The sequence below is a fragment of the Strongylocentrotus purpuratus genome, unplaced genomic scaffold (genome assembly GCF_000002235.5).
Source record: "Strongylocentrotus purpuratus isolate Spur 01 unplaced genomic scaffold, Spur_5.0 spur5_contig_847, whole genome shotgun sequence".
Classification (NCBI taxonomy): domain Eukaryota; kingdom Metazoa; phylum Echinodermata; class Echinoidea; order Camarodonta; family Strongylocentrotidae; genus Strongylocentrotus; species Strongylocentrotus purpuratus.
The window spans coordinates 983,681-997,034 of NW_022145554.1; the positions used below are offsets into that span (position 1 = coordinate 983,681).

The 13,354-nt window shown below is 35.3% G+C and overlaps 1 protein-coding gene across 2 annotated transcripts in view; it reads right to left on the reverse strand.

Annotated features, from left to right (window-relative positions):
• Positions 1–1,259: 1,259 nt before the first annotated feature.
• Positions 1,260–13,354, reverse strand: part of LOC581809 (rhotekin) — a 42,341-nt gene continuing 30,246 nt past the window's right edge. For both annotated transcript variants that reach the window (XM_781792.5, XM_011685290.2), the window contains exons 5-12: positions 12,889–13,009; positions 12,209–12,386; positions 11,100–11,214; positions 10,351–10,460; positions 8,399–8,527; positions 7,478–7,637; positions 6,506–6,619; positions 1,260–4,956 (exon numbers count right to left, since the gene is read on the reverse strand). In XM_781792.5, coding sequence (XP_786885.3) covers positions 4,646–4,956; positions 6,506–6,619; positions 7,478–7,637; positions 8,399–8,527; positions 10,351–10,460; positions 11,100–11,214; positions 12,209–12,386; positions 12,889–13,009 — 1,238 coding nt within the window. In that variant the 3' untranslated portion in view covers positions 1,260–4,645. The remainder of the gene's footprint in view (positions 4,957–6,505; positions 6,620–7,477; positions 7,638–8,398; positions 8,528–10,350; positions 10,461–11,099; positions 11,215–12,208; positions 12,387–12,888; positions 13,010–13,354) is intronic.

Consider the following 13,354-nt stretch of genomic DNA (forward strand, 5'->3'; position numbering starts at 1 on the left):
ACACACTGAAAATAGATTGTTATTTTACTGTTTAATATATTTCATCATGTACTCAATCTTAATATTCAGCAATTATATATTAAGACGGAAAATATACACTTTACAGGTCCTAAATAGATCTCTATAATGGAATCACTTTATACAGATTGAGGTACATTTCTAAGGAAAGCACAAACTCCATTATTGGTCCAAAAGTCATCTGAGTTCTAATACAGATAGAAAATAATTTGTGAGTTTTCTTGTTCTTTGCATGTCAGTTTATGAGAATGTCACAGTTGTGGAAATTTCTCTTGAAAAGGATCCCTCTCAAACGGCCCTTTTACTTGAAATATGAAAAGAAATAACTGAAAAGTTTAATTCAAAAATTTATGAGTAGTTCCATAAACCCATATAATTTGTGAACTTTCTCATTCTCTGCATGTTAGATTGGAACAATGCCAAAGTTGTCAAAATTTCTCTTAAAAAGGATCCTTCTCAAAGATCTTTTTTTTCTCACAATGTAAGGGAAGGGAGCCTATCAATATAGAATGACTTAGAAGTTGTATATGCATGTACAACAAACATTTCTGGTTATAGCAAATGCTACTGACATTAAAATGTTGTGTTTAGGGACCCCCTACTGCATTAGCACACAATCGCTGCAATTGCTGTGGAGGAACTAAATTAGAGAAATGTAAAACTACATTAAAACAAGTGATCCATTCACTTAAACATCACAATGTCTATTGAAGATTTAGACATATATAAGTACAGTATTTTAAGTATTTAAAGTGAATCGGTAACATTGTTGAAGGTTGATGAAAAAAAATTGCTAAATTTTTGTATAAAATGTTACTTACTATATTCCTTCTACTATACTAACCCTCTGACATGCAAAAAATCCTGAACAAATTCTCAAACCACAAAGATATCTATGGTTTTCTTTGAAGGCGTCGATGTGAGGCACCCTCTAACAGTGATTAACAATAAATTCTCCCAACCATTTTTTGAATTTTCCCAACCGTTTTTCCATGACAAAAATACATAAAACAGGCTATAAAAATCTGTCAACACTTAACTGTCTGGAATGGAATGTAGAGCCATTTTATTGCTTTGTGACGATTTACATTCACCTAAAATGTAATTAAATTGTCCTTGTCTTGATGCTGAACAGGCTTTGACAAGTAGCAGAATAGAAGTAGAATAATATAGTTGGGAGAATTAAGGAATCGATCAGGTCAGTTTTTACCAATTTGTACCATGAATAATGATCCGTTTTCACTCAAATTTTCAGATTATCTTTAATTGTACATCTAGCATTGAAGTCACTACCTTAGCACCACTATCTCTCATCTGAACAATGTTACAAAGTCCCTTTAAGGAATGGCAAAGTGAATTTTCATCATAATGCTGACATTGATTGCGAGAAGCATAAAATAAAAGCTGAGTAAATGTGCATGCTCAACTTCTGATTTCTGGAATGCATGCCATATTAATTAATGCTTTTCATACAATTCTTAATATTCAATGACATAATTATACAAAAGAGAAAATGTTGAGAATGCAGACATCATACAAACCAATACGATAGAAGTTGATTAAAAAAAAGAAAGGATGTCTAATGAAATACAGTGGAACCTCTTTAAACAAAAGACCATTTGGCCCAAGAAAATGTTTCTCTTTCATTGAAATATTGATATAGCAGGCCTCAACAAAGAACTGGGATCAGCAACATGATTTTGCAAAAATGAGGCTTTGTTAAAACAATTTCCTTAGAACCAGGTTTCACTCTCATGAATGATAGACAGAAAAATTAATTTGCTTGGAAAATTAAAAAAAAAAAAAAAAAATCTTCTGACTTTTGACTTGCTTGAAGACAAGAGAGGGAATGATGAAGTCGCACATAGGGTCTAGTCTCAGCAAAACATATCCCCGAAAGAAGTAGAACTTCTAAACTTCTAATATTGCTGTAATTTGTTCTGGATAACAAAAGACATTTGTCTTCTTATTACTGTGTAATACTTTTAATATTTATCTTATTCTAAACACAAGCACACTTCTTCAAAATGCTGTGGTGCAAAAAATGATCTGAAAGTAGCACATCAGAACCCTGCAAATCATTCAATAACCCTGGTATAAACAGAACAAAAACAAGGAAAATGGAAAAACTCTTCTAGTGAGTATCCTGTGAACAAAAATCCTTGTCATGATTTTTCTATTTCAGTTTCTATTTCAAATCCATATACGGTACTGTACATATCTTCTATACATGTTACTCTGCATATTCCAACCAAATAAATTACACTTAAAGCCCCACGGCATTACTTATAGCTACCTGCGCCCTCTATAAAGCAAACAATGCCTAATCAGTGATCATTGATTCCCCATGGTCCCCTTTTTCTTATGTTAATTGAGAGCTGATTTGATGAGATAACCACCTGTCAGTGACCATGCAGGGAGGTCTAGTCCCTCCTAGCCAAACTAGTGCAGAGGGGCTTTAAGCCACGTTCAGATATGTGGCAAAACCACAGCGGATTTTAATGACGCGAAGTGCAATAGGCATCACATTTCTGTATCTTACAACACAGAGCTCAGTGAATATGCCCAGGAACTTTGTTGCACCCAGGCAGTTGCCATTCATTAACACGTTTAAAAAATGTGGCAGCTGTTTTGCGGTGGTTTACTGCATCATATCTGAACGAACCTTCAGAATACTCTCTGAAGAATATGGCATTGGGTTTCAGAGCTGCATGAATGGTAATAGTAAGATAGTAATAACAAAAATTATAGAATAAACCTAATGAGATATGATGGGAATGAACAATTTATAAAACAATAAACATTCATGGAAGCCAGATAGCTGGAAAAAAATGATGCTGAGGCAAATACAAACTGAATTTGGAAGAAATCAAATGGAATATGGAATGAAAACGAATATGAAAGCAGCAAAATGTTTGCATTTTGTAAGTACATCTGAATTTACGGAAAGCCAAAGGGGAGGGGGTGCAATATACAAGGAGGTACATGTCTGACATTCAACTCAAATATCAATTCTTTTTCTATAATCATGAATATACATATTATATCTTTCTTGCTTTACATTGAACAATGATGTATGGAATGGGATCACCTTTTAATATCACTTTAGCTTCCCTAAAAAAAAAGACAACATTTCTTTTGTACAATTTAAAGGAATGTAGCGGTAAAATTATCATTAACTGCTGTGACATTAAAAAAAAAACATATTTTTGATCAGAAGCTCTTATTTGACTACATTCTTTTTACTTTTACTTCAAATTACAATTTGTAAAATGAAGTGCATACATGGTAACAAAGTGTTACACTGATATATGTTTAATCACACAGATAATACTGATTCAATTGATTTGCAGTTGATTATGTTCATGTTACAAGGCCCAGTATAAAAATAATGTGATAGGTTGAATAAGGAATGTTATCCTTATTCATGTTGTTTATTTTTCTACAATGGCATATTTTCACTAAAGTAACAAACTGTCTTTTGGAATTGACTGGAAGATCGCTGCATGACTGGCATCAAGCTTACAATGGAACAAAAGGAAGATTTGATTATGAAAAGAGAGAGAAAGAAAATTGTTGAGAGAGAGAGAGAGAGAGAGGAGAGCATCAACTCTATGTCAAATGATATGAGTTAATCCCTTTTGCCTCTCGGCAGAAAAATTACTAACAAATAAATATTTCATACATTTTTAGAAAGAAATGATGTAAGAAAACCAACGATACAAAATTACGGTACGAAATAGATAAGGACAAACAGAAAAGTTGATAGTATATGTAAGCGTCATACAGGGAAAAAGAAGATATAAAACAATCATAAAATGAAGATAAATTATCATCGAATAAAGATAACTCATGATCTAGATAAACTCATAAATAATATATGCCATTAATATACAGTGTCTATGATTTCAAAAATAAATATATATGAAAATCTTTCTACAAAATTTTGATCTCAAAGTGTGCTAGAAGAGAATATAAAAGTGAATGATTCTTCAAATATTCAAAGATTTTAGTGTGTTGTAAGTTACTTATTGCTGAGTACATTTGTATGACTACATAATAATGATATATGTAGCTGTAGGTTCTGAAAATCTTTTGGAATATATTGATCAGAAAAGGAGAGGAGAGGTAAGGAGAGGATAGGGCAAACATAAGGTATTTATGAAGCACCTTCATCACTTTGGTTGTGGTTTATTCTAAAATGCACAAAGTGGGACATCTCTATGTGTGAGAGGTCAGGGGGTGTTTTACAAAGACTAAGATCGACCTAAGTTGGACTTGAACTATGGCAGGCGATTTATGCCCTTAAAAAGTCTTGAACCAGATGTAAAATTAGTGGAAAAAAACCTTAGAAATTATGATCTATAGATACTGTTTTTTCCTTCAACAATAAATTATCAAAAAATGTGAATTCAGTAGATTTGTGATGTCCCTTGAGAGACCAAGGGTGAGAGCAACCAGTGGCATGAATGGCCCGCCATAGTTAAGTCCAACTTTTAGTCTTTGTGAAACACGTCCTGTTGATAAACATGTATGGGGTGATTTGTACCGTGTGCTACCTAGGAACTGTCTTATTCACACAGTGACACCCAATGAGGTTTACTTCTTTTGTAATAACTGGAATAACTCATACTGTTGTTTCTTTCTGAAGGACGGTCTTATCGAATGGGAAGAGAGGTGGTGACTGAGTTGATGATGATATCGCTGACGATGTCGAGGGGGACGATGACGAGGGGGATGATTCTGCTGCAGGTAAGACCACCGGTCTCTTCCAAGGAAGCAGGGGAGAGGATGATAAGGACGACGTTGATGAGGATGACGATGTGCTGGGTGCCGCTGCCATGCTCTGCGATCTCATCTTTCGTCGACTGCGCAGGTTGTCTGACGGAGGTCCTTGGAAGACATTCTCATCATTGAACTCTTCTCTCTCTGGCGATACTGTTTACAAAAAAAAGTTAAAGGCATCGTTTAACAATGTTAAATCCGAGATGCATGGCCCTACGTGTTATCAGTGTCTGTGATATGGTGAAATATTGTGCTTCAAAATGATCATGAAGTGCCTCAAAAAAGTAAATCATTTTGAGTGACCGGTTTTACCATACTCATTTTACCCAATACACTGTAGTGTTATAAAATCCGTTAGGAAAATGCAAAATTTAATTTCGATTTTCCAAGCATAAATATCTTGATAATCAGATACGCAATTGACTGACTTAAAGGTTTATAATTATGATTGCAGCATGAGCTAAATCCAGGATTTTGTTTCAGAATCTGAGGCAATGTTACCGAGTCACTTTAACATATACTAATAAACAATCGTAATTATTCTAGCTTAGATTTGTATCAGTGATCACAAAAATTCAAATGTTTATGGCATTTTCAAATTACATACAGAAGTATTTCTTTTTCACATATGGTAAAGCTAATACAAGTTCTTAGCATTTCAATCATTTACATATTCTCCCAAATGAGGGTTAAAAAATGACCCGTTAAATTCTACATCTGAGAAAAGTGTTTCGTATTTGCCGGCGATAAGGCCGCAGTATTTTTGGAAGAAAAAATATCAAAAAATCGGGGTGCGGCCTTTCGCTACAACAACAAAATTCAGCGGTCAAAACAGCATGTTCATTTGAACATATGGGACTACCATGACTATACAATAGTACAGGACAATTCTAGAATAACTCCACACAACTTGCCAACAATTTTATGTTACATTGTTGACATAAAGATGAAAATAAAGAGTATAACTTATTTTTCAAATAAAATCTGCTGGTAGATCTAGATCTAAGTCCGTACCATTGCATCGCCAAAAAGTAAAAGAAGGGACATACCGTTACTTACGGAGTATACCAAATCTGCGTGTGATACAGTACTAGCTTAAAAATCGATGAATATCTGTTAAAGTACGATCTGCTAAATTACAATCATTTTTGAGGTAAACTTCTTGTAAATTTATAAGAATATTGATGAATTTGGTATCAGTTTGTAGAAAAAAATAGTGTTCTACAAGAAAATTACGATTATTTTGTTTGGTCCGTTTGTTGTTGTTTTGTTTTTTTCTTCCTCTACGAAATGTCAAAGTTGGGGGTGCGGCCTATGCGGCGCTGCGGCTTTATCGCCGGCAAATACGGTAATCAACTTTTTCACATATAATACCTACATGTATGGTTGAAAAAACTAGCCAACTAATTAAGAGATACTAAGATCAACTTTAAGTTGGACTTAACTATGGCAGGCCATTCATGCCACTGGTTGCTCTCATCATTATGATCTTCAGACAGTTTTTTTCCTTCAATAATGAATCATCTAAAAATGTAAATTCTGTAAATTTGTGAGCATGATTTGGTAGTCCCTTGAGAGACCAATGCCAGAAATTGGTAAGAGCAAACAGTGGCATGAACAGCCTGCCAAAGTTAAGTCCAACTTTAAGTTGTTTTTAGTTTTGTGAAACAACCCCACCAGTTAGGGTAAATCCTAAACTTACCTAAAGAACATTCATCATAGAGGGAGCCCTTTCTCTCTGCTAGCACCAGATCAGATCTGCCAGGGAAGGGGGAGTAGATCTTCATCTTCTGGTGACAACAATCCGACCAAGTTTCTGCAGAGAAGAAGAGGAAATATTCAACAAGTCAAAGCACACGTCATGCAACACATGACAGTTAAGGAGGTGCAAAATATCTTCAAAAATATACTGTGAACTGATACCCCATTCATGATATATTTTGATGACTCACCAGTATTGCCTTGCTAGTTGCTACTAATAATTTAATGAACTACCATGGTACCAAGTTTTTAGTTCTTTGGTTATTTGGCCTCAATGACATTATTGTATACTTATCCAATCAGCCAATTCCATTACACTTTCAACTTTGTTAAAGACACATAGAAAGGGCTTTCATGGGGAATTCGACACCCAATAACAGGTGTTGCCAATCACCAGGATTAGCCTACAGTTATATGACCAACAAGCCTTATGTAATGCCGTGTCTTTTCCCAATATTTCTGACATTTACATCACCTGAAGACTCTCTGGGAGACGAGGGAGTTATTTTGTATTGGCCTACGGGTTTGCTGTGTGCAGATTTGTACTCCTATTAATGGTATTTCCACCAAGTCTGGTGTCAGCGAATTATGACCTTCTGCACATGGAAACTCACGACCATCTCCCTTTTATTCATTACCAATTGATAAAACATTAAAAGAAGGCACATCAAACATCTATAAGATGGATATGAGCATTGGTCCTTTACGAGTCATACTTACTTTAAACAAGCAAGATAAGGTTCCATACAGTTTGGAACAAGTCATGAATTTAAAATACCCTGAATCTGTAAGAAACTGTAAGAAGTTCCTGCTTTTACTAAGAACTCTTCCATTCCGGAAAAGATTTCCCTATTATGAGAACACTTTGAACAAAACAGAACCAAAATACTTTCCCATTCCTGAAATGACTTACCAATGTTGATTAATTGCTGCTCAAACCCTTTCAGCCACATTTCCAGTTCCTCTTCTGATTCTGCCGTGAATGGACGTTTTCTGTCAGGATCGTCACCGCAACCGCCGATCACAAACGACAGTGGGTCTGTGCAGCACGTTGATCGGACCGCTGAAGAGTTCTGAAGTAGAACAACAACAAGGTCTCTATCTTTAATTTTATTAGAGGTTACAGTGTCTGGGCTTACCAGTGATATTGTTAAAATTCTTATTTCTTTAGTATGCTTTCAGAATGAGAACAAGGTTTGATTTGGGATTCACTCACTCTACAAAATATCACAAATACTGTCCTAGTAATTAACTCTTATCGTGCCACAGGGCTAATCCCCGTTGTGCCAGGTTGTTTTGGAGATAATCTGATTAACGCGATGGTTCTATGAATGGCGAGTGCAAAACACACAGCACAGCCCAATGAGCATGAACAATAACTGCTATTACGAATGCGCCCTTGCACGCACATGGCACTCAATAGGTAGCGTGCATGCAGCCTCATGGCAGGCTATGAGTTAATGTGATAAATAAAACTATACAGGTTATTTGGACAAGAAAAACAAAATTGAAAATACCATAACCAATTCTTCCTATAAAAGCATACAAACATGTATGTAAAGAGAAGTAACTGATACCAACACAGTTGACGATTTACTCAACTGACCTGAATGTTCTGACCTTCCTTTGCTTATTTCTTAGCTTTTTACTTTTCCTATCAAACCGCTCCGCAAAAATAATTTATTTATTGTCTATGAAATTTAGTTGGAATCTCCCGTTTATTGAAGTCTAAGTTTTTTTGTCATTACAAGAACTCAAAATTGCCTTTAAAAGTTAATAATGAATTCAATTCATCAGGAAGAGAAACAGAATTTTATCTTCAGAGATTACATACCTTTCTGAGTTGTAGAGTCATGGATGGTTCACCTAGATTTCCTTCTGTAGGATCATCCCAGCAAATTAGATGAGAGCCTTGTAATCTACACCAAAGTCTGTTTGATACTGGTTTACCTTGGAACTCATCCTGTAATAAGAGAAGTAAATCAACGACGTGATAATTTAATAGATTAATGCATTCTTAATATAAATTTGGCAACACTTAAAGGGAAAGTCCACCCCCAAAATAAGTTTGTTTCGATAGAGGCAGAATAATAAGAAAATCAGGTGAGTGAAAGTTTGAGCAAATTCTGAATGAAAATAAGAAAGTTATGAATTATTGAAGTTGTGATCAATCAAATACAAATTGGCAACTCTGTGACTTATTATACGAGCTCTCCTTCATTTGCTTTGTGCATAATATTCCATAAAATCATGTTTTCTTCGTTATTGATGACGGAATATATATTTGTTCCTTGCAGGGGGAGTATAGAAACATATTTGCAATTATTATATTTAGGGTGCATGTATGGTTGAAATTTTTCTTGAGGGAAAATGAAAATTTTAGATTTTTTTAGTACTGAGCAAATGGAAGTTGAGCTCGCATGATACGTCATAGAGTTGCCAATTTGTGTTTGATTGATCACAACTTCAAAAATCCTAACTTCCTTATTTTTAATCGGAATTTGCTCAAACTTTCACTGACTTGTTTCTCTCATTTTTCTACTCCTATTAAAACTAACTTAATTTCAGGGTGGACTTCCCCTTTCAGCTTCAGTGTTTTCTTTAGGTTCTATTAGTAGGATAATTCTAGTATGCAAGATGAGAGCCTTGTAATCTACACCAAAGTTTGTATGTTTATCTTGAAACTCATCCTGAAGTATATCAACGACAGGATAATTTAATAGATTAATCCATTCTTAATATTAAATTGTGTTTTCTTTAGGTCCTATTTGTAGGATCATTCTAGTATGCAAGATGAGAGCCTTGTAATCTATACCAAAGTCTGTTTGACATTTGTTTACCTTGAAACTCATCCTGTAATGAGAGAAGTACATCAACGATAGGATAATTTAATAGATTAATGCATTCTTAATATAAAATTGGCAACACTTCAGTGTTTTCTTTAGGTCCTATTTGTAGGATCATTCTAGTATGCAAGATGAGAGCCTTGTAATCTACACCAAAGTCTGTAGATAAATGTTTACCTTGGAACTTATCTTGTAACAAAAGAAATACATTTACAGATAAGATTGAGCCAGAATGGACAATTGAATCAAGAGGGTTGAATGAACGAGCTATTTCTCTATCTCTAGGCTCATCCAAGATTGTGAAATGATGTTCATTTGACAAAACAAGCAATGTATGGATGGTAAAAGTAAAAGGGATTTACAAAACTACAATTTTTCTTACTTTTTTGTAAAATTACTAGGGTAGAAAACGACCCCATAAAGTTTACAAATGAAGTATTTCTTTTGGTTTAATTATCAGTGTCACTGAATGACACAGATACATATCTTTGGTCAAAGATGAGTTGCTTAACACGTTAGATACTAAACCTGAAATTTACTCTAGCTGGCATTTATGGAAAAAAGTGTGTCACCAAAATAAAACTGTATCTAGCAGGGTAGTAGCATCAGTCACACAATAATCTTCTTAATCTGAGCTTGCAATCCAGTGATAAGGTTCTTTTCACATCAGGAAATCTACTTTTAAGGGGGGTGTAGCATGGCAAATACTGGTTAACGCCATCTACGATAACTTTTGGACAACTGAAGGTAAACGTATGGACTTGATTAAAAACGTCTGCTTGCACCAGCGGTTTCGCTTATGTTGCACACACGTGAATACTGCGGTCGCGTCGTCCATAGTCGTATTATACCTGATTGGACCCGAGTCAGGCTACAGGAAAGACACATAGTCTCGTCACGCTACACCCCCTTTAAAAGCAACTGTTGCAGAGTCTCTTACCTGACTGGAAAGGTACCCCGACATGCTCTCCTCTACCGTGCACAGTGGTTGAGCAGCCAGACGACAACAGATATTACCAAACAACTGGAGCTGATGTGCTGTGTTATCATCTACAAAACAGAAAAAAAAACCATTGTATAAAAGTGTTTTGTGTAAGTCATCAAGTTGTGCATAGTGAGTAGTTGCCATTTACATGAGATAAAGATATCCAGAAGTAGCTGTGCAACTAAATTCTCTTTCTTGTGTATCTGAATAATTACAATCCCCCCCCCCCCAAAAAAAATAAAATATATATATATATATATATATACACCTTTCAGGAACAATTACTCTGCATTCAATTTCAAACACAACTAGAACATCTAACTTCAACCCTGGACCATATACAATAGCTTACCCTAACACTGACATTAAACCTAACCATTACCTTAAACCCAACGCCACCTAATGACAGACTAATCCTGGTTCCTCTCTATTTGGTGAAACAATTTGACTGTACTTTTAACGTCCTTTGGAAATAAGTCAATCTACATTTGCTACTCTCCACCCAGGTATTAAATGGGTACCCGGTAGGATGCAAAAAATGAATGTAGTTTGCTCAGCATTGTGAGCATCTGTAAAATGACGCTAGAATGCTCCCAAGGGAGTGAAGAATGTGCATACATTGTGTGCCAGCATATCTGTACAGCGCTGAGAGACATCGTTATAAAATATGGTATTGTAGAAAGCGGAATATTATCATTACTTACCGTTCTCTGTGTTGAGATCAAATGTCTGAACTTGATCACTAACTTGCTGTAACCTCAGTCTAGCTCTGGCTACTAAGCTGTACCTAGGCCCTTCATTCTGCTCCTCTTCAGTGGACTGTAAGATCAAATAATATTTAGATTTCAATGCAATGGCTTAGTGGTAGAGCAGTGGTCTCGTAACCGGTAGGTCCCGGGTTCATACCAAGTAGATGTGCTAGTGCCCTTTGGTAAGGCATTAATCGTCATTACCAAGTCACTCGGAGAGGACTTAAAGCTGTCGGTCCCATGACCTGCACATCTCCAGTCAAGCAACCAAACCACTTGACCAGGGGGTGTTTTACAAGACTAAGATTGACTTTAAGTTGGATTTAACTATGGCAGGCTATTAATGCCACTGGTTGCTCTCTCTATCAAAAAATGTAAATTCTGTAGATTTGTGACCACAATTAATATGTCCTTTGAAAAACCCAATGCCAGGAATGTTTAGAGGAACTAGTGGCATGAACAGCCTGCCATAGTTTTTTGTGAAACACCCCCCAGGTCACATCTAGATCAAAAGTACTGTCTTGTTGACAAATCTGCAGAATGCCCTAGCTAACAAGTAACCCTAACCTTAACCCTGACTCTGACCCTAATCGTACCTCTAACTCTGACCCAAGGGCTTGCAACTAATCCTAATCCTCACTCCAAACTCTGACCTTGACCATACAACATAGTACTGATGGCATTGTTGAATATTTTGTTGCTAAGATGTGCCCCTCCCCCCCCCCCCCCCCCCAATCTATCTTCACAGACCAAAGATTTTAAGTTGAACTTATCTCTTGAGTTAACAATTATGGAAAGCCGTTGGCATCTATGAAAATATTTTGTGAGAGTTATTTTAAAAGGCATAAAATGTGGATTCAATTCCTTAATATTTTCTATTACCAACAGGGTTTTCATGTTCTTGATCTGGAATTTATAAAAAAAAATAAAAAAATACTTGAACTTTTGCTTTTGAATATACTTTATTTTAAAGCTACAAATGGCTCTCCATAATGTTTAAGTTCAACTTAGAGATAAGTTTAACTTATGATCTTTGTGAAACACCCCCCTGCACCCATACTTACCCCACTGGTTGAGTTGACCTGTGTTTTGTGCCCTAGACTGCCGCGCCGACCCACTGACGCAGAGAGGGCGCTCAACTTGCGTCTGATCTTCTGTGGTGTGCTTGCTATCGTCATGTCGTTATGAAGGTTGTATGAATAGACTTCTAGGATACAGGTGAAATCTGGCTTCACGTTGTCACTGCAAAACATCATCAAACATGGCAGTCCAATTTATTTATTTGTCAATAAAAAGAAACAGGAAAATTTAACATTGGATTTTAACAAGTATGAGATTTGACAAGTAAATTTGATAATGCATTTCTTTACTTCATATTATTTTTAAATAGTCATAAGAAAACCAAAAACAGATAAAGTGCTCTAAAACAAAAACAAGAGACAATAAACAGTCACTGAGAAATGCTTTTCAAAAACACAAGGAAAAAAGAATCATTATTGGGTTTATTGGTTCTCTCATTAACAAAGACATTTCTTTCTTTAAATTTAACCCTTATTGCATAAATAGCTGTCTTTCCATTCAAATTTCTTTTTCCTATCTTTTTTGTTGTTAAGGGGGGGGGGGTACTTCTTTCTATGTGTTTATTTTTTCAGTTATTTTTCAGAACCTTATACATAGAACACATAAGCACCAGGAATAAGTTGATATCTTCAATATAGAATATGAATAATAAACATAAACTTACAAGACAATGACATCTTTGAAGTTGACATCTGTTGCTGTCCTGTCTATATTAGAAACCAGTTGAGTGGCATAAATTTGGGTGTCTATCTTCAGCAGGCAGAAGACTGCATACCTGTGATGATCTGCAGGAAAATAAGCGATTAAAATGTGAGATGATGAAAAGCTATCAAGCATGTATCCATTTTGTTTTGTTTTTATGATCAGCACTCTTAACTAGGCTTTACAAAAGGAAATCCACAGTGGAATGGACCAAAGTTTTTTACAGAGATTAACAGAGAGAAAGTATCATAGATTTAAAGAAATAATTTTAAAAAAGGTATTAAATAAGAGATAGGGAGAGAATAAAGGAAAAGGGAAGGGTATAGAGTATAGAGATTAAAGAGAAAGACAAAAAGAAGGAGAAGAGCAAAAAATAGAGACAAAAGATTGATTTTTAAAAAATATATATATTTGTTACAAAACAAAAT